Here is a 12,728-nt window from a genome sequence, read left to right as displayed (position 1 = left end):
TCAGGTGCAGCCACCACAATTGCCAAATGATGAAGGCTAGATTTACCTAACCCTGACGTGTTTTATTGAGACAGACACACCTGGTAACTAGATTTACCTAACCCTGACGTGTTTTATTGAGACAGACACACCTGGTTACTGTCTCATGGTAACATAGCCTTATAGTACACCTGGTTACTGTCTCATGGCAACATAGCCTTACAGTACACCTGGTTACTCTCTCATGGCAACATAGCCTGATAGTACACCTGGTTACTGTCTCATGGCAACATAGCCTTACAGTACACCTGGTTACTCTCTCATGGCAACATAGCCTGATAGTACACCTGGCTACTTCCAGGTGCTCTAGTGTATGAGCTGTGACCTCTACCCTCTGACCTCTAGGTTCTCCAGTCCTGTGGTAGTCCAGAGCTACCCCGCTCGGTGGTCTCCCCTCACCTGTCGAGAGATGCAGTAGACTTCCTGAGAGGTCACCTGTCGCCTAAAGAGATGACCATCTTTGAACTGCTGGGAGACGGGTGGACACGACCTAGGTGGGTGTGTGGGGTTTCTGGAAGGTACTACGCTGTGTACAGACCTCCTCAACGTCTTCAAGATACACGACATGACTAGGGCTGGTGTGGTGACCGTATTACCGCCACAGCGGTCACGAATCATGAAGGCAGTCAAATTCCACGTTCACTTGTTTAGTCACTTTAATTAGGCTTCTTCAAGCTCTGATGCTGCTGCTGGTCATTAGTATCCTGCCAAACTGGCTAACTGCCTGGTACTCAGCACTCTGTTGTCCCTCTAATCACTCTGACATCACTGCAAATGTAGTTGAAAATCTAATCAAACTCTTCATGAGAGCCCATGAGCTCATGTTGCGCAACATTTCTATAGGCTATGCAATTGCACGAGTGATGACCTCTATTAAAAAGAGGAGGATCCCATCACCTTTCTATAGTTTTCTTCATACTATATTAAGCACATTGCTTCTCTTTACAACAGGAATATCGTCTACCTGGCTGGCATGAAAATGAACAATGGGAAAGCACCCCCCCTGTTTCGATACAGGTTCTTGATAATGGTCCATTCTAAATCAAAACGAATTTCACACACATTATATTTAGCATATGTAAAGATAAGATTAAATAAAGAATAGTCTGATGGGAGATAATATTAGTTTATCACTTGTGAATTATATATTATCACTTGTGAATCATGCCCAGCGTAAGGCAAGAAGCAATGCCTTTTCTTCGTGACTTTTTCAAATCATAGTCCCACATCTCATTTAGAGCATAGGCCAACATGCTTTGATAAGGTTTGTAATCACAACTAAAGTGGCCAAATATCTCCTTAAAATGAAGCACATGAGTGTAGATAGAGCCTAACTGGCATATATATAGAACGTGTGAGTTTCCAGTTTGGGGAAGATCATTTTCACCATTAAAATGCACCTTTTATAATAAAAGTATTAGGTGCATAATCACTTTTGATAATGGTGTTTTCCACTGATGGGACATTCTCGCTGATAGCATTGCTGCACTTATAACGTGAAGAAATAGCCTCATAGTTTATCAACATTTTAAGCTAAATGTTCTGATCTGTTGCATCAGAATCATTGAGTAAAACCGTTTTTTTTAATGCTAGTGATTGTATTCATTTGGGATCTGTGCGCACTCCCTCAAATCGTTTGGGGAAATTATCCTTTCTGTTTCAAACAGCTTAGTTCAATTGTATTCTTCATACTATAAAATAATATAAAATAAAGCCACAGAATTCTAACCAAATGTTATCTGCTAAATTAACTACTGTAGCCCACAGCCATATGAAATAGCCAGATCAGGGCCGAACGAAGGGAAAACTCAGAATATTGAGTTCCTCTGAAATAGACTACATCTACAAATAGACTACAATAGACTACAAAATAGACTACATCTACTACATTTCTTCATATCATAATGCGTCTTTAGGCCTGTCTAAAATAAATAATGGATTTATTGTGAAGGTGGACGCTATATTACATGTATGTATTAAACTTTTAAAAATGTAGATGTTCCTAAGGTCTGCATCAGTGGCTTGTAGTCTGTGTGTGGAAGACAGGAGATGCTAAATGTGTTTATGTTAATTACAGTAAATTACCATGATACCAATAGTTATTTTCTTGACAATCGCCGGCTGATGAAATTTCGTGACCGCCACGGCCCAATAAATTACCAAAAGTATGTGGACACCTGCTCGTCGAACATCTGATTCCAAAATCATGAGCATTAACATGGAGTTGGTCCCTCCCTTTGCTGCTACAGCCTTCTCTCTTCTGGGAAGGCTTTCCACTAGATGTTAGATGAACACTAGATGAACATTGTTGTGGGGACTTGCTTCCATTCAGCCACAAAGAGCATTAGCGGGGTCGGGCACTGATGTTGGGCGATTAGGCTCGTAGTCGGCATTTCAATTCATCCCAAAGGTGCTGATGGGGTTGAGGTCAGGGCTCTGTGCAGGAAAGTCAAGTTCTTCCACACCGATCTCGACAAACAATTTTTGTATGGACCTCGCATTGTGCACAGGGGCTTTGTCATGCTGAAACATGAAAGGGCTTCCCCAAACTGTTGCCACAAAGTTGGAAGCACAGAATGTCATTGAATGTTGTTGCGTTAAGATTTCCCTTCACTGGAACTAAGGGGCCCGTACTATGAAAAACATCCCCAGACCATTAATCCTCCTCCACCAAACATTACAGTTGGCACTATGCATTGGGGCAGGTATCGTTCTCCTGGCATCTGCCAAACCCAGATTAGTCCGTTTTACTGCCAGAGGGTGAAACGTGATTCATCACTCCAGAGAACGAGTTTCCACTGCTCGAGAGTCCAATGGCGGCAAGCTTTTCACCACTTCAGCCGAGCATTAAGCTGTTCAGCCTGCTGTTTGTCCAGGCTGCTGTTCAGCCTTCTGTTAAACTGTTCAGCCTGCTGTTAAACTGTCCAGGCTGCTGTTCAGCCTTCTGTTAAACTGTTCAGCCTGCTGTTAAGCTGTTCAGCCTGCTGTTAAACTGTTCAGCCTGCTGTTAAGCTGTTCAGCCTGCTGTTAAGCTGTTCAGCCTGCTGTTAAGCTGTTCAGCTGCTGTTGCTGTTCAAGCTGTTCAGCCTGCTGTTAAGCTGTTCAACTGTTAAACGTTCAGCCTGCTGTTAAACTGTCCAGGCTGCTGTTCAGCCTTCTGTTAAACTGTTCAGCCTGCTGTTAAACTGTTCAGCCTGCTGTTAAACTGTCCAGGCCTCAGCCTTCTGTTAAACTGTTCAGCCTGCTGTTAAACTGTTCAGCCTGCTGTTAAGCTGTTCAGCCTGCTGTTAAACTGTTCTGTTAAGCTGTTCAGCCTGCTGTTAAACTGTTCAGCCTGCTGTTAAACTGTCCACTGTTCAGCCTGCTGTTAAACTGTTCAGCCTGCTGTTAAACTGTTCAGCCTGCTGTTAAACTGTTCAGCCTGCTGTTCTAATACTTTATACGTTGTTATACACTCTCTGTATCAGCATTAACAACCTCCCCCGACCCCTGACCCCTGCCCCTTGCAGAGCGGACTGGCCGCGGGACCAGTGTGCTCCTACATACTTCCCTAAATTCAGGAATGGGTGGGAGCCCCCAGCTGAGCTGTTCAGGACCTCCCCGTGGGAGACAGAGGGATCAGGGGAACCTCCCAGGTCCCCCATATCCAACCTCCTGTCCCCTACAAGTCAGATGAGGTGTGTACACAGACACACACATACAGACACACACACGTTCTACACTCATACATTTTTAGACTGCTGTCCATTTGAGTCATTCTAGTAGATTTTCCCAGCCATCCAGACTCCTCCCAGCCATCCAGACTCCTCCCAACCATCCAGACTCCTCCCAGCCATCCAGACTCCTCCCAGCCATCCAGACTCCTCCCAGCCATCCAGACTCCTCCCAACCACCCAGACTCCTCCCAACCATCCAGACTCCTCCCAACCACCCAGACTCCTCCCAACCACCCAGACTCCTCCCAACCATCCAGACTCCTCCCAACCATCCAGACTCCTCCCAGCCATCCAGACTCCTCCCAGCCATCCAGACTCCTCCCAACCACCCAGACTCCTCCCAGCCATCCAGACTCCTCCCAACCACCCAGACTCCTCCCAACCACCCAGACTCCCAACCACCCAGACTCCTCCCAACCATCCAGACTCCTCCCAGCCATCCAGACTCCTCCCAGCCATCCATTGTTATTTCTTCATTTGTTTGTTTACATTTCTTCAGTGATGCAGGTTTGAAATACTTTGAGTTATTTACTAGTTCAGTGTGTTACACTAGTCAGAAACACACTAGTCCAGAACATCATTTTTTATTGTATTTTTTTATTTAACCTTTATTTAACTAGGACAGTCAATTAAGAACAAATTCTTATTTACAATGACGGCCTAACTCGGCCAAACTCTCCCTAACCCGGACAATGCTGGTCAAATTGTGCGCCGCCCTATAAAATTTTCTCTCTCTTTCAGATTTTTGGAACCCAGTCTTTAAACTCATCGAATGGGTAAATGGATTATATTTCCCAGATTACCACTACTGTGATTCTACATTACATGCTGCTACTACCATTACTTAACAAAAATGTTTCTCAAATTGTTATTTCTTGAGCTGCTATAAAACGTATACACTGTTGTAGTGTTAATACAGACCATGTAACAGAAGTGTTGCTAAATCTGGGCCGATATTTAATGTGCATGATCCATGAGAAATAACTCATGCATTTGTCTCCTGTCCCAGGTCCAACAATGGGCTGACCTCCTCGTCCCGTAAATATGCCAAGATCCGCTACCACTTTGTGGCCCGCAATGCCAACGAACTGTCAGTACTGCAGGACGAGGTGCTGGAGGTACGACATCTATATTATAATACTGTCAGTACTGCAGGACGAGGTGCTGGAGGTACGACATTTATATTATAATACTGTCAGTACTGCAGGACGAGGTGCTGGAGGTACGACATCTATATTATAATACTGTCAGTACTGCAGGACGAGGTGCTGGAGGTACGACATCTATATTATAATACTGTCAGTACTGCAGGACGAGGTGCTGGAGGTACGACATCTATATTATAATACTGTCAGTACTGCAGGACGAGGTGCTGGAGGTACGACATCTATATTATAATACTGTCAGTACTGCAGGACGAGGTGCTGGAGGTACGACATCTATATTATAATACTGTCAGTACTGCAGGACGAGGTGCTGGAGGTACGACATCTATATTATAATACTGTCAGTACTGCAGGACGAGGTGCTAGAGGTACGACATCTATATTATAATACTGTCAGTACTGCAGGACGAGGTGCTGGAGGTACGACATCTATATTATAATACTGTCAGTACTGCAGGACGAGGTGCTGGAGGTACGACATCTATATTATAATACTGTCAGTACTGCAGGACGAGGTGCTAGAGGTACGACATCTATATTATAATACTGTCAGTACTGCAGGACGAGGTGCTGGAGGTACGACATCTATATTATAATACTGTCAGTACTGCAGGACGAGGTGCTGGAGGTACGACATCTATATTATAATACTGTCAGTACTGCAGGACGAGGTGCTAGAGGTACGACATCTATATTATAATACTGTCAGTACTGCAGGACGAGGTGCTGGAGGTATGACATCTATATTATAATACTGTCAGTACTGCAGGACGAGGTGCTGGAGGTACGACATCTATATTATAATACTGTCAGTACTGCAGGACGAGGTGCTAGAGGTACGACATCTATATTATAATACTGTCAGTACTGCAGGACGAGGTGCTGGAGGTACGACATCTATATTATAATACTGTCAGTACTGCAGGACGAGGTGCTAGAGGTACGACATCTATATTATAATACTGACAATATGATAGTATATAGTCTGGTGTTGATAGTATATAGTCTGGTGTTGATAGTATATAGTCTGGTGCTGATAGTATATAGTCTGGTGCTGATAGTATATAGTCTATAGTCTGGTGCTGATAGTATATAGTCTGGTGCTGATAGTATATAGTCTGGTGCTGATAGTATGACAGTATATAGTCTGGTGCTGATAGTATATAGTCTGGTGCTGATAGTATGACAGTATATAGTCTGGTGCTGATAGTATATAGTCTGGTGCTGATAGTATATAGTCTGGTGCTGATAGTATATAGTCTGGTGCTGATAGTATGATAGTATATAGTCTGGTGCTGATAGTACATAGTCTGGTATAACATCAACAGTGAAGACGTGACTCCAGGATGCTGGCCTTCTAGGCGGAGTTGCAAAGAAAAAGCCTTATCTCTGTCCAGTGTCTGTTCTTTCGCCCATCTTAATATTTTATTTTTATTGGCCATGCAGAGTGACATGCGGTGACATGACATGCAGAGTCAGAGTGACATGCAGACTGACATGCAGAGTCAGAGTGACATGCAGACTGACATGCAGAGTCAGAGTGACATGCAGAGTGACATGCAGAGTCAGACTGACATGCAGAGTGACATGCAGAGTGACATGCAGAGTGACATGCAGACTGACATGTCAGAGTGACATCAGAGTGACATGCAGACTGACATGCAGAGACATCAGAGTGACATGCAGAGTGACATGCAGAGTCAGACTGACATGCAGAGTGACATGTCAGAGTGACATGCAGACTGACATGCAGAGTGACATGCAGACTGACATGCAGAGTCAGAGTGACATGCAGACTGACATGCAGAGTCAGACTGACATGCAGAGTGACATGCAGAGTCAGACTGACATGCAGAGACATGAGTCATGCATGCAGACTGACATGCAGAGTCAGAGTGACATGCAGACTGACATGCAGAGTCAGAGTGACATGCAGACTGACATGCAGAGTCAGAGACATGAGTCAGATGACATGCAGACTGACATGCAGAGTCAGACTGACATGCAGAGTGACATGCAGAGTGACATGCAGACTGACATGCAGAGTGACATGCAGACTGACATGCAGAGTCAGAGTGACATGCAGAGTGACATGCAGAGTCAGAGTGACATGCAGAGTGACATGCAGAGTCAGACTGACATGCAGAGTGACATGCAGACTGACATGCAGAGTGACATGCAGACTGACATGCAGAGTCAGAGTGACATGCAGAGTGACATGCAGAGTCAGACTGACATGCAGAGACTGACATGCAGAGTGACATGCAGACTGACATGCAGAGTCAGAGTGACATGCAGAGTCAGAGTGACATGCATGCAGACTGACATGCAGAGTGACATGCAGAGTCAGATGCTGACATGCAGAGTGACATGCAGAGTCAGACTGACATGCAGAGTGACATGCAGAGTGACATGCAGACTGACATGCAGATGACATGCAGAGTCAGACTGACATGCAGAGTGACATGCAGAGTCAGAGTGACATGCAGAGTCAGAGTGACATGCAGAGTCAGAGTGACATGCAGAGTCAGAGTGACATGCAGAGTCAGAGACATGCAGAGTCAGAGTGACATGCAGAGTCAGAGTGACATGCAGAGTGACATGCAGAGTGACATGCAGAGTGACATGTTGACTTCTGGGTTGTGGGTTCGATTCATGCTTGGGACACACATATGAAAATGCATGTTTCAGATTATAAAACAACAACATGCTAAATGGTTTATTATTATTATTATAATTATTTAGGTCATTGTGGCGGCAGCATATCCTAGTGGTTAGAGCGTTGGACTAGTAACCGAAAAGTTGCAAGATCGAATCCCCGAGCTGACATGATAAAACTCTGTCGTTCTGCCCCTGAACAGGCAGTTAACCCACTGTTCCTAGGCCGTCATTGAAAATAAGAATTTGTTCTTAACTGACTTGCCTAGTTAAATAAAGGTACAATTTTTTTTTTAAATGTGGCCCTGCAGGTGATAGAGGACGATAAACAGTGGTGGAAACTGAGGAACAGGAGTGGCCAATCAGGATACGTCCCCTACAACATCCTGGATGTGGTCAAACTAGAGGAACCACACGGCATGGCTGAACCTCTCTATAGCCAGGTAACATTACACACACACATTAGAACACACACATTATCATAAACACACACATTAGAACACACACATTATCATAAACACACATTAGAACACACACATTATCATAAACACACACATTAGAACACACACACACACATTAGAACACACACATTATCATAAACACACACATTAGAACACACACACATTATCATAGACACACACATTATCATAAACACACACATTAGAACACACACACATTATCATAAACACACACATTATCATAAACACACACATTAGAACACACACATTATCATAAACGCACACATTAGAACACACACACACACATTATCATAAACGCACACATTAGAACGCACACACACACACACACACATTATCATAAACGCACACACACACACACATTATCATAAACGCACACATTAGAAAGCACATACGCACACACACACACACACACACACACACACACACACACACACTATCATGCACAATATGATATACAGACACATTATCACAGACATGCACACACTCAATATCATATGCACACATATTATCACACGCACACACACAGCGACTGGACCTGTATAACCTTCAGTTATGCACACTCCCTCTATACTTCTAAAACACACCACACACACATCTTCATGATACCACCCCTTCTCCGTACTTTACAAGCCCTGTACCCCACCTACCAATGCATCCTGGAAACCAGTTGACCACATTTTGAAACATTATCAAACATTTTTGGAAAAATGTACCTGTTCTCCCTGACAGCATTTGACATTATGTAAGAGCATCTGGATAAGCACAATATAAATCCAATCTATTCATTAATGATTAACGGATTAACGTCCTTTCATGTGTCTTTCTTTTGTCTCTGTGTGTGACTGTCTCACCTCTGGTTGGCCAGCCCTACAGCCCTACCTCTCCCTCCAGCTCTCTAGGTAGAGGGGAGAGCTTTGACATGGGCCGCTTCAAAGAATGTGAGTCTCATAGCTTTCGTTTACTACTCTACACAATCTAGATAACTGCTTATCTGAGCTCAAGGTTTTTAAGAGTTTCCTCATCTTAGTTACGAGGACCTCAGCACTTATAGATGAGCAGGTAGACCTCTTAAACAGTCACTTCCCCTGTCTCTCCGTTCTCCACAATCTGTTCTCTCTTTCCGTTCTCTCTTTCCCTCGCTCTCTCGCTCTCTCCCCTGCCATTGATCCTCTGTCTCTCCCTCTCTCCCTCCCTTCCCGCAGCTCGGACACACCAGATGGATGAGGTGAATGATGAGTTGTTGAAGAGGATCACTACTAATAAGTCCAATCCTCCGGGCCGTAACTTCAGGGTAGAGCGCCCCTCAGACAGCAGCTCCTCTCCTCCTCTCACCTTAGACTCCAGCCCACCGCAGGTCACCACCTGGCTCAATGCCAAGGGATTCTCTAAACCGTGAGTCACCATACTTGGCTGTGTGTTAAGAAGACATGATATACACGCACGCGCACGCACACACACACGCACACGCACGCACACACACACACACACACACAAAAACATAAATAAACAGGCAGGCAGGCAGATATCAGTTAAAGTTTATGTACTTACAATCGTGAGGAAGAGAGAAAATGACAAAGTGCTGTCTTCAGTTATCTCATGGTTTAATCATGTTATATAGTCTTCAGTTATCTCATGGTTTAATCATGTTATATAGTCTTCAGTTATCTCATGGTATAATCATGCTGGTCTTCAGTTATCTCATGGTATTATCATGCTATATAGTCTTCAGTTATCTCATGGTTTAATCATGCTGGTCTTCAGTTATCTCATGGTATTATCATGCTCTATAGTCTTCAGTTATCTCATGGTTTAATCATGCTGGTCTTCAGTTATCTCATGGTATTATCATGCTCTATAGTCTTCAGTTATCTCATGGTATTATCATGCTATATAGTCTTCAGTTATCTCATGGTATTATCATGCTATATAGTCTTCAGTTATCTCATGGTATTATCATGCTCTATAGTCTTCAGTTATCTCATGGTATTATCATGCTATATAGTCTTCAGTTATCTCATGGTATTATCATGCTATATAGTCTTCAGTTATCTCATGGTATTATCATGCTATATAGTCTTCAGTTATCTCATGGTTTAATCATGCTCTATAGTCTTCAGTTATCTCATGGTTTAATCATGCTCTATAGTCTTCAGTTATCTCATGGTTTAATCATGCTCTATAGTCTTCAGTTATCTCATGGTTTAATCATGCTCTATAGTCTTCAGTTATCTCATGGTTTAATCATGCTCTATAGTCTTCAGTTATCTCATGGTTTAATCATGCTCTATAGTCTTCAGTTATCTCATGGTTTAATCATGCTCTATAGTCTTCAGTTATCTCATGGTTTAATCATGCTCTATAGTCTTCAGTTATCTCATGGTTTAATCATGCTCTATAGTCTTCAGTTAGCTCATGGTATTATCATGCTATATAGTCTTCAGTTAGCTCATGGTATTATCATGCTATATAGTCTTCAGTTAGATCATGGTATTATCATGCTATATAGTCTTCAGTTAGATCATGGTTTAATCATGCTGGTCTTCAGTTATCTCATGGTTTAATCATGCTGGTCTTCAGTTATCTCATGGTATTATCATGCTATATAGTCTTCAGTTATCTCATGGTATTATCATGCTATATAGTCTTCAGTTATCTCATGGTATAATCATGCTATATAGTCTTCAGTTATCTCATGGTATTATCATGCTGGCTTCAGTTATCTCATGGTATTATCATGCTGGCTTCAGTTAGCTCATGGTATTATCATGCTGGCTTCAGTTAGCTCATGGTATTATCATGCTGGCTTCAGTTAGCTCATGGTTTAATCATGCTGGTCTTCAGTTATCTCATGTTATTATCATGCTGGCTTCAGTTAGCTCATGGTATTATCATGCTATATAGTCTCCAGGTAGCTCATGGTTTAATCATGCTGGCTTCAGTTATCTCATGGTATTATCATGCTATATAGTCTTCAGTTAGCTCATGGTTTAATCATGTTATATCGTCTTCAGTTAGCTCATGGTTTAATCATGCTCTATAGTCTTCAGTTAGCTCATGGTATTATCATGCTATATAGTCTTCAGTTAGCTCATGGTTTAATCATGCTATATAGTCTTCAGTTAGCTCATGGTTTAATCATGCTCTATAGTCTTCAGTTAGCTCATGGTATTATCATGCTCTATAGTCTTCAGTTAGCTCATGGTGTTATCATGCTATATAGTCTTCAGTTAGCTCATGGTTTAATCATGTTATATAGTCTTCAGTTAGCTCATGGTTTAATCATGCTCTATAGTCTTCAGTTAGCTCATGGTATTATCATGCTATATAGTCTTCAGTTAGCTCATGGTTTAATCATGCTGGCTTCAGTTATCTCATGGTATTATCATGCTATATAGTCTTCAGTTTGCTCATGGTATTATCATGCTATATAGTCTTCAGTTAGCTCATGGTTTAATCATGCTATATAGTCTTCAGTTAGCTCATGGTTTAATCATGCTCTATAGTCTTCAGTTAGCTCATGGTATTATCATGCTCTATAGTCTTCAGTTAGCTCATGGTATTATCATGCTATATAGTCTTCAGTTAGCTCATGGTATTATCATGCTATATAGTCTTCAGTTAGCTCATGGTTTAATCATGTTATATAGTCTTCAGTTAGCTCATGGTTTAATCATGCTATATAGTCTTCAGTTAGCTCATGGTTTAATCATGCTATATAGTCTTCAGTTAGCTCATGGTTTAATCATGCTCTATAGTCTTCAGTTAGCTCATGGTATTATCATGCTATATAGTCTTCAGTTAGCTCATGGTTTAATCATGCTGGCTTCAGATATCTCATGGTATTATCATGCTCTATAGTCTTCAGTTAGCTCATGGTATTATCATGCTATATAATCTTCAGTTAGCTCATGGTATTATCATGCTATATAGTCTTCAGTTAGCTCATGGTATTATCATGCTATATAGTCTTCAGTTAGCTCATGGTATTTTCATGCTATATAGTCTTCAGTTAGGTCATGGTATTATCATGCTATATAGTCTTCAGTTAGCTCATGGTTTAATCATGCTGGCTTCAGTTATCTCATGGTATTATCATGCTACATAGTCTTCAGTTATCTCATGGTATAATAATGCTGGTCTTCAGTTATCTCATGGTATTATCATGCTCTATAGTCTTCAGTTATCTCATGGTATTATCATGCTCTATAGTCTTCAGTTATCTCATGGTATTATCATGCTAAATAGTCTTCAGTTATCTCATGGTATTATCATGCGATATAGTCTTCAGTTATCTCATGGTATTATCATAGTATATAGTCTTCAGTTATCTCATGGTATTATCATGCTCTATAGTCTTCAGTTATCTCATGGTATAATCATGCTGGTCTTCAGTTATCTCATGGTATTATCATGCTCTATAGTCTTCAGTTATCTCATGGTATTATCATGCTGGTCTTCAGTTATCTCATGGTATTATCATGCTCTATCGTCTTCAGTTATCTCATGGTATTATCATGCTGGCTTCAGTTAGCTCATGGTATTATCATGCTGGCTTCAGTTAGCTCATGGTATTATCATGGTGGCTTCAGTTATCTCATGGTATTATCATGCTGGCTTCAGTTATCTCATGGTATTATCATGCTGGCTTCAGTTAGCTCATGGTATTATCA

General features: G+C 41.9%; 1 protein-coding gene across 1 annotated transcript in view; it reads left to right on the top strand.

Moving 5' to 3' along the window:
* LOC112218951 (epidermal growth factor receptor kinase substrate 8-like protein 2) overlaps nt 1-12,728 on the top strand; it is a 113,215-nt gene that overhangs the window by 81,845 nt on the left and 18,642 nt on the right. The window contains 8 exon segments of the mRNA XM_042301202.1: nt 385-533; nt 3,549-3,697; nt 3,700-3,716; nt 4,497-4,531; nt 4,765-4,873; nt 7,891-8,022; nt 8,924-8,996; nt 9,261-9,450. Coding sequence (XP_042157136.1) covers nt 385-533; nt 3,549-3,697; nt 3,700-3,716; nt 4,497-4,531; nt 4,765-4,873; nt 7,891-8,022; nt 8,924-8,996; nt 9,261-9,450 — 854 coding nt within the window.

Source organism: Oncorhynchus tshawytscha, linkage group LG19 (assembly GCF_018296145.1).
Source record: "Oncorhynchus tshawytscha isolate Ot180627B linkage group LG19, Otsh_v2.0, whole genome shotgun sequence".
NCBI classification, from domain to species: domain Eukaryota; kingdom Metazoa; phylum Chordata; class Actinopteri; order Salmoniformes; family Salmonidae; genus Oncorhynchus; species Oncorhynchus tshawytscha.
Note: the sequence above shows the minus strand (reverse complement) of the source record. Positions and strands in the feature narration are given on the sequence as shown.